This window comes from Lytechinus pictus, chromosome 18 (genome assembly GCF_037042905.1).
Source record: "Lytechinus pictus isolate F3 Inbred chromosome 18, Lp3.0, whole genome shotgun sequence".
NCBI classification, from domain to species: Eukaryota; Metazoa; Echinodermata; class Echinoidea; order Temnopleuroida; family Toxopneustidae; genus Lytechinus; species Lytechinus pictus.
Genome location: NC_087262.1, coordinates 8,478,941 through 8,491,994, shown reverse-complemented (window position 1 = coordinate 8,491,994; position 13,054 = coordinate 8,478,941). Strand labels below are relative to the sequence as shown.

Here is a 13,054-nt window from a genome sequence, read left to right as displayed (position 1 = left end):
CATTTTATTTTATTTTATTTTATTATTATTATTATTATTTTTTTTTTTTTGGGGGGGGTGACCCAACTTTATAAGCACATTGCTTTAATGGGCATTCAATTTAACTAATATCTTATGTGTATATAAAACAAACTATTGTGCATTTCTTTAAATATGATACATCATCTGTATTATGTCTCATTGTTATGCTTTGTATTTTTTTACATCCTTGATTTTGTATATTTTAATGGAATATAAATGAATTCAATTCAATTATAAGAGAAATGGAAATAGGTGACAGCACTCGTGTATAAATTATGAACAAGGACGGGCATTGTCTATATTGCCTTTTTATCTTACATCAAATTAATGGAAATGATTCAGGCATTATGGAAAATATGTCGTATGTAAAAAAAAAATGGTTGATTATATTTGTAAGTAATCGTGCACTATTATATGAAGCATTTTGTATAACGGGGAACGCCTTACAATGATTGGCGTATGATGGCGCTCTTTAAGAAGATGCTATAAATTTACATTCATTTATCCACTGAGATACAAGTTCACTTTATATAACCACGCTATCCAATGGTAACTACTTGCCGTTGGATAGCAATAGTCTACTACCAATCAAATTCAAGCTCTTCATGGATGATATCTGTGGATGACAAGGTTGCTACGATAGTTCATTTATTATGCAACGGGGCCCAGATATATTTCATAAAGATACTGTTTGTCATTTATTTCAAGAAATCTGCTTATAATGACAATCCTGCAAATTGTTAATGCTATATATTTATTTTTTCTGGGGGGTAGTACATGATATAATGATTACGAAGACTTTTTCTTTTCCTTTATGATTCATGCCAAAAATCAATTACCAATATTATTGTTTTTTTGTAGTAAAAATTGTATTATATACGAATGTTATGAATGCAGAAGAAAAAATAAATCAAACGAAATATTTTGAATTTAAGATGTAACAGCTATTATGAATCATTTAGTAGTAGGCGATAACCTTTACACTCATTTTTAGTTGTGTAAATGTTTGAAGCTCAATACAATTCCAAAATACATATTAGCTTGATACCGTGTTTTAAGTATGTAAGGCGGCGATTTCGTAATATTTTTGGTCAATTTAGGGGGTGGGGGCGAGACTATATAGACTCCTGTACAAAATTTAAAAATCGACGGAGTAGTACGTCCTCCCGTCCCCCGGGATCGCCGCAAATGATTACAAGTATGGGTATGAGAACTTCGGGGGCACGCCGTGAAATCAGCAACCCCCCCCCCCCCCCCTTAAAAAAAAAAAAAAAAAAAAAAAAAACCCGCTGCATTATCTATGCCTTTTCTCGTAAAGACGGATTGGCTGCGTTGCCCATTAGGGTTGTAAAAACACAAAATTTAGGGGAAAGCGAGTAAGCCCATGTTTTTTTTAAAGAAAAATGACCCCCCCCCCCGCCCACGAGGACTATGGTTTATTGAGGGCCCCCTCCCTGGTATCATTAGGTCCTATATAATTATAGACATTGGGATTTTCGAAGAGATTAGGAGAGTAGGCGGACCGGGGGTCCATTTTGGGCGACCTAAAACTTGACCCCTACACCATAACCTTTATCTAACAGTTTCACGCAGCCGACGTCGGAGTTTATTTGCACAGCACGATGGGCGATGAAATTTTAAGGCGCCATATATCACTTATACCTGATCTGCTAGAAGAGTACCGCGAGACATGACGGAAAGAATCCCGAATTTCTGACAAGAAATTTATATACCAAAAATGAAAAATTGTGATCAAATAGATGATTCCGGTAAGGCTTGAGCATTCTGAAAATAAATTGAATACATGCAACATACAATGGAAAAAATGAAGTGAAACGAAAATCGAACTACAAATACATTTCGCACACACGTTAAAATTGAAAAAAAAAATGTTTTCATTGCTATTGATATACGTTTTGATATTCAGACGCTTTTGTAAAATTTCCAAGACTATGCAATTAGATTCGAGTCAGGGAATATAAACCTACTGTATGGGGATTAATCGAGCAGAAACATTTAAAATATACTGTTGAAAGAGAAAGGCATGTGGTATTATACAGACAGAGAAAAGAAAAGCATAACAATAATAATGTAAAGCCACCCCCCCCCCGAATTCAACGACAATGAAAAATGGAAAGGAAGCAGATTAAAAAAGGAAAAAAGTTTGTGAAATGATGTGGTGTTATTTTTTGCATATCATGAATAGAATCTATTACATTTTTTTATTTGAAAAAGTAAAAAGAAATTGTCAGCTCGCTTCGCTCGCTCGTGACTTTTAAGAAATTTTTCCACACGTGCCATGCTGTGCCTCTTCCCTTTTTTTTTTGCTCAATTCTCCAATGGTTTAATAGTGCGGACGATCCAACACCAGACCACCCAGGGCAGCAAGTTCACCCTCGACACCATAACGTCAACAATCTATGTACCTGATCTGCCATCCAGTGGGGGCCTTGCTCCCGTGCTTGCCAGCCGGCTGAGCAGGTGACGACACATTGCGGACGCCAAGGCAATCCCTTCAGTAAACCAAGGGGACCCAGTTAACACAGCTGAGCACCCGCAAGCTATCATACTATGGTATCCATGGTCGCATACAGAGGGAAGGGACACAGGGAGTGGGAGGGGAGGGGGAGGGGCTCTTGACAAGAGAGATTTTTCGAGACCTACTTTTCATTGCAATTTTTTACCCTCGATGAAAAGGCATTTAGATAATAAATCCTCCAGCGAACCAATTCACTTCACCATCCCGAGAAAGAGTGCAGCAAAATGTAAAACGCCAAATACATTTTTCAATGTAATATTTAAATTAAAAACGAACCACGAAACAGTAAATTTGAAGTGATTCCTTCAATTTTAAAGCCCCGGCCCCCGCCCCCTTATTTTCGGAAACCCGCTGATAATCGTTTTTATCCGTCAGTGGTGTAATGAGCCCCCCCCCCAAAAAAAAAGGAAAACCAACAAAACAACAAACAATGAAGCGCAAATAATGTTAAATAATAACATGAATAATGTCACAGGCGTGGATTTTTTTAAAAGTCACAGTTGAGTTAAAATGTTGACCTTTTTCAAATGAAAAACTTAATTTTGTGATGGATTTCGTATTACCGTTAGATGATAGGGCCTACCATAAGTCACCCTTTCCCCCACAATTCTTTCTTTACCTCTTTCGTTCCTTTGTGCCCCCTTCGTCTTTGAACTTGGAGGAAGGGACGGAGCCCCCCATCCCCTTATATGTACTCCAGTCCCATCCATATGGTTATTATTACACTTATTTAAGATTTGATTGATAGGATAATAACTGTATATTCCAATATAATTCATATAAATTGATCTTCATCGAAATTTTAGACAGGCTTTAAATTTTGGCCATTCTCGAATTTTAGTTCACACTTTTATTTTCCATTAATTTGGCAATATCATGTGAATGAAATGTCTTTTATTTCTAATGACTAAACAAAATGTATTGAAGGATATAATACCGCAGATTCCCGATAAGGGTTGTTGGTTAAGCCTTTGAATTTCATTAGGCATATTTTCTTGAATTTCATCGAAAACTAAAAGAAACCTTAAATTTGGTAATTCAAATTCAAAGAAATGCTCATTTTCTCTGAACTGCAAGACTTCTCCTTTTTAAACAGGGCGCCATCACATGTTGCAACCATGCCAACATACCAGACGCTTTCGAATGATTGAAGAGAAATAACGGGAGCTGAAATTTAGAAAATATTCTATATTATCCAAGGTATGTGATGAATTATGTGATAAATAGTACAGGGTTAATCATACAATATATTCGATTCAACCGTGAACATTTATAGAGTTTTCGCTTCTTGGATCTGCTAAATTAATCGGAACTTCGTATTTCTGCGGCATTCAACGGTGTGTTGACATTTGTGTCCGCAGAGTTTTCGGCGTAAATTATGTCGATGTGTGGATGTCTCGAGATCTCGTCGCATGACTCAAAGACAAGTCTCAATGAGCGCAATCTCCAACGTTACTAACGTCAGAAAAAAAATATACTAGTACTACGTTAGTCCTTACACAACCCCCAAGCCAAAGCCAAAACCTACTCAGCAACTGTCAGCTGTGGAGGAAGGATTATGAGAAAAAAATTAGATGATTGATAAGTGATGTTTAAAGAGGGCGCGCGATTTATGTTCATATCTTTATACCTTTATACCGCATCTACTGGAAAAATACAGTTGTTCCCACTCACACGTATTGCGAGGTTAGTATTAGTATACTAACCTCGCACCACGAACCACGTTTGGCAGTGGATTTCTAACTAGTGCCTAGTGGGTCGCGCGTGCTGGGATCTCACTTCTTGGGTCCACAACACACGACTTCTATGGCTTGATTTTTCTGTGCGCGACGGCATGTAATGAACCCTTGGGTGGTTGTTCCTGCAGTCAAGTTTCCAGGTCTATCTTGTTGTCTTCCTAGCTTGGATAAGTTCGAAAACTGAGTCTGTGCTATTTGTGCAATGTGCTGTGCCAATGTATTGAAATGAAAAAGGCACTATTCCCATGCGTGAACATAATGCCACGCAGACCAGAACTTGTCTAACTTTGTCTTGAAGCCATTGATTGTTGATGACAATCAAAGACACGATAAGGGAAAGACTAGGCACCTAAACTATTTACACGCAAAAGCACTATGCGAAGAGTCCAATCTTTTGATTGTATAGACTTTGGTAGACCGTATTACTATTATTGACAAACGAACAAAGCTTGTACTGCTGGTTTCGTTCAAGGTAGATCTACATCAATTTTTTCTATTTTTTTTAAATTAGTCATCGTTTTAAATTATCTGCAAAAAAATATTTTACGATTGATTGTACATTGTAGTCAATGCAATCAATCTTAGAAAAATATTCTAAGATCATTGCTAAGCTTTGTGTAACGGGCCCCAGGTTGGTGTTTCTTAAAGTTGTTCGTAAGTTTCAAGCGACTTTACAAACGACTGGTTATCCTTTCTTGCAGTTAAAGATGTAGATCTACACCAAGTTTTCATTGATGTTGATTTAGCAAGTCATATGAGAAACTCTCACATGACTTGCTAGATCAACATCCTTTCTCAGAGAAAGGATCACCAGTCCTTCGTAAAGTCGCTTGTAACTTGTAAGCAGCTTTATGAAACACCTACCCAGGTTGAGTGAAGCACAATGTAAGTAATTAAACACTGGTTTGGATCTGTATTCTGCAACACAGAAAAGCATACTTAGACAAATAAATACCGGTAAATTGGTATTAATTAAAGAGCCGTATGCCTGACAGAAAGCCATGGATGTTTTTTTTTTGCTTATTACACAACAATTGCTCATTTTCTACAGGAAATCCAATCATAACTTAACCCATTTTGCTCATGCATACTGTGTGACCAAATATTTGGTAGTCATTTTGTTAAATTCTGTCAGTTATTCTTTTCCCCCAACTAGAAAGTCTATTTAGCAGTTGTACACCTTGGCACAAACACGTATTCTAGATATGTTACTAAATATTCTGTTGGTAAGCCATGAATATCGTAGTAGTTTCATGCATTTAGGAATTGATTTGACTTTCACATACATTGTAAATATTGCAGAATTGCAACATGGACCTGTCTATCCGGGGAGGACCGACACCCCGCCAGGCTCGGGTCTCCAGCGCTAAGGGGAAGAAACCGAACAAGACGAGTGGATCATTGTACAGCACACCAGATGCGCCAAGACAAGGAGGTCGACCTCCTGCCGGCAAACCACAACATCAACATCAGGTAATCATGTTGACTTGGCATGTGGGCTTTTTTTGTGACCTAGTGGTTGAAGTGCCTATCTCATTCACGTATTAAAGGTCATGGGTTCACTTCTAAATTTCGTCTCTGACTAAAGCATTTACTCAGGGCATAAACTTTACTATTATAATAATAATAATAATAGCTGGATTTATAAAGCGCGTTTTGCCTGAGGATACAAAGCGCTGCTATTATTACCCGGCTTTAGCTCGAGCTACCATCACCGGCGCTCAGTGCATGCAAGGAATTACTCCTGCCGGGTACCCATTCACCTCACCTGGGTCGAGTGCAGCACAGTGTGGATAAATTTCTTGCTGAAGGAAAACATGCCATGGCTAGGATTCGAACCCACGACCCTCTGTTTCAAAGGCGAGAGTCATAACCACTAGACCACGACGCACCCACTATTAGGACAAGGCCATTGTTCTAAACGGCACATTCCTATAGTAAAACACAGATAACAACTCAAAGGTAAAATTTAAAAAGGCACAAAATATATCTAAGGCCACTGAGAGGGGCATTGAGTTCAATTACACGTATTATTGTCATTATTATCATTTGTGTACTGCGCTTTTCCCAAAATGGCCCAAAGCGCTTACAACAAGAAAAAAATACATCAAACTATAAAATGAAATTTGCAATCCTAAAACTCTGGACTGGAAAAAAGAAATGTCTTCAGTCCCTTTTTAAATAAAGAGAGAGATGGTGATTGTCTGAGTAAAAGAGGTAACTTATTTTAATATTTGGAAGCAGTTACAGTGAAAGTCCTATCCCCAGCCAGTTTCCATGTTATTTTGTTTGTGAGCCAAAGTGGGTCCCTGGAGGCTCCAAGGGGTGTACAGGGTCAAACGATCATTTAGATATTGAGGTGCCTGTGTATTAACGGATTTTAAAACTAGCAAAAGTAACTTGAAAACTGTTTGATCTTTCAATCATTAGCAGGGGTGTGAGAGTTCAGATTTTTATCTGATTTCAAATTTTTTTGTTTTTATTTTCAGCTCAATTTCAGCTTATTTTTTACTTTCCTCTGTGCAAAAAGTATGGGAGCTCTTTCTTTTTCAGACTTTTTGAACACTCTTCAGCTCTTTTCAGATCTTTTTATTTGTGACCACTCACACCCCTGCATTAGGATATCCCAGGCCAATGAGGTCATGGTCTTTGATGATCCTTGATTAATTTAAGCCATGTTTACTACTTTACTTAATATAGATAAAGTCATTAAATTATTATTGTTTTCTTTCTGTGTATAAGACACTCTATATAAGGGTAACATACAATTTAAATTGATTCTTGTATATTTTCCTCTTTTTTTCAATCACCTTTTGAAATGGCAGGGCACTGGTATAACCCAATCTCAGATGGATAAATACACGAGACCAAAGAGCCATGGTCCAAAACCAGACAAGTAAGTTTTTTTATTCAATTTTCACTTTGTTATGTGTCTTATTGATAGATGAATTATTGTAAATAATGATGCAACAATGAATAAACAGTACATGTGTAACAGGATTATGATCAAAATTTGAATGAAATCAGTTGAAATTTATCCTATTTTGAATGTTTGGGATTTGCTAAGTTGAAGAATGCTGCCAGAAAATTACAATACTTGCTGTAACATTGCAAGATGTAAAATGTATTTTAATAAAGTTCAAAGTTACACATTATGACCAATAATGTCAAAACATTTTTGGAAACGTAGCTAAAGTGAGAATTCCAAGAAGCTTTTTATCTCGACGATGAGCAAACTACATATGTTGGAAATCATATTGCTCAAGACATTTTGTTGATAAAAGCGGAGTAATCATCTTGTAGAACATTTTAGATTTATTTCCTAGCTCTGAACAACTACTGCAAATCATGACTATAGATATACCATGTAGATGCACTTCAAGGAGAGGGAGTGGGGTGGGGAGATATAGTATGAACAACAATCCCTGTCACAGTGAGCAAACCTGTGCAAAATTGACACAATTGGCTGTTTTGTAGCTGTTTTTCAAAAGGGCTACAAAACAACTACAAAAGGGAGAGACGGTAGCTGTAATAGCAAGTTGCTCACTGTGTAATGCAGTAAGTAGAAATAATCAATAGAACTCTGATAATATTTTCTTTCAAACAACTTTTTTAATCTCAAAGGCCCGTATTCTGAAGTCAGGTTTAAGTTAGACCATGATCTAACTCTGTGCTAAAATTATGGGAAGCCAAAAGTGTCAAAATTTTTATTTTAAGTTGTATATGTTTTTTATGTTTACGGTACTGTGCTCTTTCCTGATTCATCGATGGTGAAGACAATCATCGATTTATACTTCCTAGACAATTATGAATGATCTGAGAGCTAAAAAAGCTGAAATATGATATCTCTTCCGTTAGTGATTTATGTAACAATTGGCTATCCATACTTAAATCACAACTTCAAACCTGAGTTTAAGTTAAACCCGACTTCAGAATATATCTTTTGATCTTTCCATCGTTCTGTACCATCTACAGTGTACCATCTTTAGACCTGGCTCGACTTGCTGACTATGACAACACATTATCAAAACCTCTTGAGGACTATGAGGAAAAGATGTCCATTCCAGATACAGCTAGCACTGTCAGGTGAGAAATAGATTGATTTATAGGCTGAATCAACTGTGATCATATGAAAACTGAATTACAAATCTTTATGGAATTATTTCTTTCTTTGTCCAATTTTGTTAAAATTTCAGAATTCTGCATTCTTATTTTCCCTTCTATTAAAACATCTTGCCATTTGGGGTTGATTTCCCTCAAATCAAAATGTCATCAAAGAACAGATCTAAACCAATCACCTCTCTGATTGACAACAATCACTTGCTTATCTTATACACAGTTTGAAAAAAAAGATGAGAAAAGGATGGAAGCAAATTAGAATGGATTATTGTTTCAAAAAGTAATGCAAATTACACTTTGAATCCTCTGCCAGTTAAAATAATTAAATATGAAATGGTCTGATGTATTCAGAAATAAGATAGTTATTGCATCAAAATCAAATCATTCAGGATCTATGTGACATTCTGTCAATGAAGTTACACAAAAAAGGAGGGCAAAGTTGGGCATCGTGCATAAACTATGGTGGGCAAAAAATGACAAGTGTTAAGGGGGAAGTGTGCTGTCGTAGATTAACATACTTTACATGTAGCAGGTAATTGCAAATAAGATTGGACACGAACGATCTTCACAAGTTTCAGGATGCGATGAATAATGCATTGTAATATACACACATGTCTATGACACCCCACTACATGTATTTTACTTTAATTATTGGATACTTAATTTGCCTGAAATAATTCTTTCAAATTTTCCTCATGGTGTTTTTCCCCCAACAGCTGGGGATACCATGACTACAACCCAAAACCGTCGGGAAGGAACAGCGCCCTCAAAACCCCTTTTGCACTCCATCACACACCTGACACCCCACTGTCAGCTCAGAGTGTGTCCTGTCGGCCGGCCAACGTTCCTAAGCTGAATGTAGGGAATAAAGAAAAGGTTAAAGCAAAGGTAAGTCAGGCTGTCTGATAGGGTCCTTTGGTCCAGTGGTTAGAGCATTGGACTCATAATCACAAGGTTGTGAGATTGAATCTCAACACTGCCATTGTCTCCACTTTGATAAAAAGGCCCGAGAGTGATATCTGTTGTCTATAACGTCAGCCACTATGACTGATTAAAGGTATAGTGTATGATTGGTTGATCTCAGACAAGGTCAGTGAATCAATTGTAAAGATATTATTTTCATTAAATATCTATATCAATGCTCTACTTTATCACTCAAAAGAAATTGGTATAACTCTTCTTTTTTCATGATATTGAGGGGTGAAATATATATTATAATATATCGTTTAACCGATATATTTTGTTTCCGCCCTCTCGAGTTAACAAATAAATTGATATTAGAACACCGTTCGAATCATGCATATTCATTACAACCTCATGCATATTGATGAAAACGTCATGGCGCATGCGCCGTATCAAGAAATCCCCGTATCAACAAAGTGCAGCGCTGTGTGCAGAAGTAGCTGAGTAGAAGCAAACACCGAACGTTGCGTGCAAGCTCAATGAGCCGATGCTAGCCGGCTAGCGATTAGTCCACGTCCTGGACGATTTTTATTGATTGGGCAAACCAGGGGCAAACCAGGGGCAAACCTTATCGGACCGTACCGGTACCCCCACGCGCACACATAACCAACACACACACGCCCTCCACTGATTCACTTACCCCCAGTGATTCACCTAACCCACTGATTCACTTTCCCCGAAAAAAAATGTTGTTTCGTGTGACTATTCAGGGGGTGTGTGTATGCGTGTTATGGGGATGTAGTGTGTTGTGTTTGGTAGTCGTATCGTACAAAATACCAACAGTCCAGGAGGTGGACTAGCTAGCGATATGCTTGCGCTCTGCATGCACGTCTACTTTAGACATAATCCACTGTTAGCGATAGCACACACTGGACAAGCATATTATATGGAGCTATATAGCTCCATGATTGAATCGTACGTGAATAAGGATTCAGACACTTGGGATTATCGAACGTGAATGACGAAGCAAAGGATTGCCCAATACGGCTTACTTTCGGAATATAATGTCATGAATCTGAAAGTACTCCAAGACTAAAAGAGATACGAGAATCCCAAAGAAGGGCAAGGGCCGAGTTTGATTTGACGGCCACCTCGCTCTTTGCGCTCGCATCAATATTGTTAGGTAGATGACAATCAGAGATATCTATGATGACAATCCTGTTCATGATAACCAAAAGTGCTTAGAATGTCAGAATTTTAGTTCAGAATATCAATCACTTTTTAAGCCCAAGTGATTGATATTCTGACCTAAAATTTTGACATTCTAAGCACATGTGGTAATCATGAACAGGATTGTCATCTAATTTTAACTAAACAATATTGAAGCAAGCGCAAAGAGCGAGATGAAAAACTTTCATATGTATATATATAGACGGCCACCCCCATTCTGTCTAGGGCCGAGTATGAAGAAAGGGAAGGGCGAAGAGAAAAACGATTATTTTCAGGGCGGGATACAAAATAGTCAAACATAAAAGGAAGATAAAAGTTGATGGGACCATGGAGGACACACAGTATTGACATGAAAGTAGGATTATTCTTCGTTGTTTAGACTGAACTTGCGAGGTCAAAAGGTGAGCTGAGAAAGCTGTTGATGCGAAGTATGTAGCGTAGTCTACATCGTGTAGACCGTGACAGTGTGTGTATCCGACCAATGCATCAAATTTAGAATACAGTGTTATTTGGTCAATCTTTACAAGCAGAGCAGAGGCGTCATGAGCCAAAGCAAAAAAAATTAGGGGGGGGTAGACGTAAGGGGCAAGATTTCTCGGAAAATTCTTATTCTTGCAGCCACACAAGAAAGCTTGTAGCTAGATGTGGAGTAATGAGAAGTTGAGTATATTCAATATGGTCTATGGTAGAACCGTTGCGCTCTAGGTATGCAGAGGGGTGAATTTCGGAGCCGACCCCGGGGGCCGACCGGCATGTTTTACATCAGAACTTTACAAGTCATGCCGTTTGAAACAGGGCAACGAAGTACGTGAAAGAAGACTAAGCAAACTTGGAGAAGCAACGTCCGAGGGGATAGTAATTTACGTCTGCTTTGAAACGTGTATCACTTATTTCCAGAGAATGGGTCGCAGAGTATTTCTCCAGTATGGGGAGGGTGGGGGTAGCCTATAGGCCTAATCAATCCATCAGTGGATGGATGGATGGATGACTGAAAGAATGAATAGATAGATGAATAGGCATATATATGAATGGATCATCCGATGAATGTATAGGCCTAACCCCAAGAATGGATGGACAAAGACAAATGGATACCAATGACGAATAATAGATAGGGGCGCCCCATGGGAGCTGTTGTTGAATGGGCTACCCCTTATTAAATAAACAATAAACAATTAAAAATAGATGGAAAGATGAACTTTTATTGCAACAAATGAGAGGAAGATAGGCCTCCGGGATACACGCATACAGTGTGTGCACGAGCAGTTCAACTGTTGAAAAAATGTGAATGACTGTGGTGCGTGGCGACGTGAGCAGGACAAAGACATCACTCACATCTTGATTGGCATAACGTAGACTTATTTAGCAATGAAAGTGGAACCGGGAATTGGGACTCCCATTTTCCTGCTATAAATATAGGAAAAACGAATGATAACTGTTGTTTTATAGCCGAGGAAATGTATTCTTCATATTGGGATTGGGACCAAGGAGATCCCGGCGTGTCGAAATTTCACAACTCATGGGGAAAATAATATAATAATCATTTTTGATGATTGAAAAAAAATGTGCTCAGTTCACACTGTCACAATTTTTTTTTTGGTGGGGTTACCTGCAGAAAAAAAATTGACAAAGCAAAAGAAAAACATCGTTGGTCATTCCATACATTTCTCAAATTTGACACCTATCAGAATTCCAGGGGGTGCTGCCCATGGAAAATAATACATGCCGCATCCCCAGCTCCACCCCCCCCCCCCCCCCCCCGCTTCCAAGAGGCATATAATCGCGGAATAATTAATTGTATCAGAAAGTATCAGATCAGTCAAGGCGATCGTATTGATCGTAGAAAGTGTTGGAATATGGTTCAACTATTTTGGAGATCAGTTATGAAAGGCCAATCGTGCATGGTGTTCGTGACGGATTGCACTATTGTAGGAATAAGAATATTTTGGGGCGGGAAAGTCGCCTACTTCCAAGCGGTGATGACTTTCGGGGAAAAAAAGAAATTTGTGTTTGAAATTTTTGGGCAAGCCAATTCTGGCGAGGTTCAATGGGTATACGCCTATTCTGATGTATTTGATTTATGGTGATGTGATGCAAATATGTTGCTAATAAAAATATAATATTTTGCCTTTATGTGTGTTTTACAACTCACAGGGGGGGGGGGAGGGGTCAAGGAGAATACAGTAATAGCTCTGAATACTGACTGAGAGACACTCCGATCTGCAAAAGTGAAGGCAAAGCTGTCATGGGGCAAGCAAACAAGTAATACTTTCTTGAATAGGCATACCATAATAAAGTTGAGAATGCGAACATAAGGAATACACACAACCTAAGGTTAGGAATTGTATAAACAGCGAAAAATACAGAAAGATGTTATGAACATGCTTTCACTATTCATGAATGTATAATGCAATGATATAAAGGGAAAATGTTTTAAGTTGAATTTAATTTTAACCAGTGGCGTAAATAATTAACATAACAAATGAAGGGGCCAGATATACATATG

General features: G+C 38.0%; 1 protein-coding gene across 1 annotated transcript; it reads left to right on the top strand.

Annotated features, from left to right (window-relative positions):
- The first annotated feature begins 3,676 nt into the window (after nucleotides 1-3,676).
- On the top strand, nucleotides 3,677-12,163 carry LOC135157483 (uncharacterized). The gene is made up of 5 exons (XM_064113195.1): nucleotides 3,677-3,760; nucleotides 5,602-5,772; nucleotides 7,125-7,195; nucleotides 8,275-8,385; nucleotides 9,135-12,163. The coding sequence occupies exons 2-5, from the start codon at nucleotides 5,611-5,613 to the stop codon at nucleotides 9,322-9,324; spliced, it is 534 nt and encodes a 177-aa protein (XP_063969265.1). The 5' UTR covers nucleotides 3,677-3,760; nucleotides 5,602-5,610; the 3' UTR covers nucleotides 9,325-12,163.
- The last annotated feature ends 891 nt before the right edge of the window (nucleotides 12,164-13,054 follow it).

Bases quoted from the DNA above. Each gene is read 5' to 3' on its own strand.
- LOC135157483 (XM_064113195.1), top strand. From the start codon at position 5,611: ATGGACCTGTCTATCCGGGGAGGACCGACACCCCGCCAGGCTCGGGTC. The intron at 5,773-7,124 runs GTAATCATGTTG...TTGAAATGGCAG, and splicing joins AACCACAACATCAACATCAG to GGCACTGGTATAACCCAATC. The intron at 7,196-8,274 runs GTAAGTTTTTTT...TACCATCTACAG, and splicing joins CATGGTCCAAAACCAGACAA to TGTACCATCTTTAGACCTGG.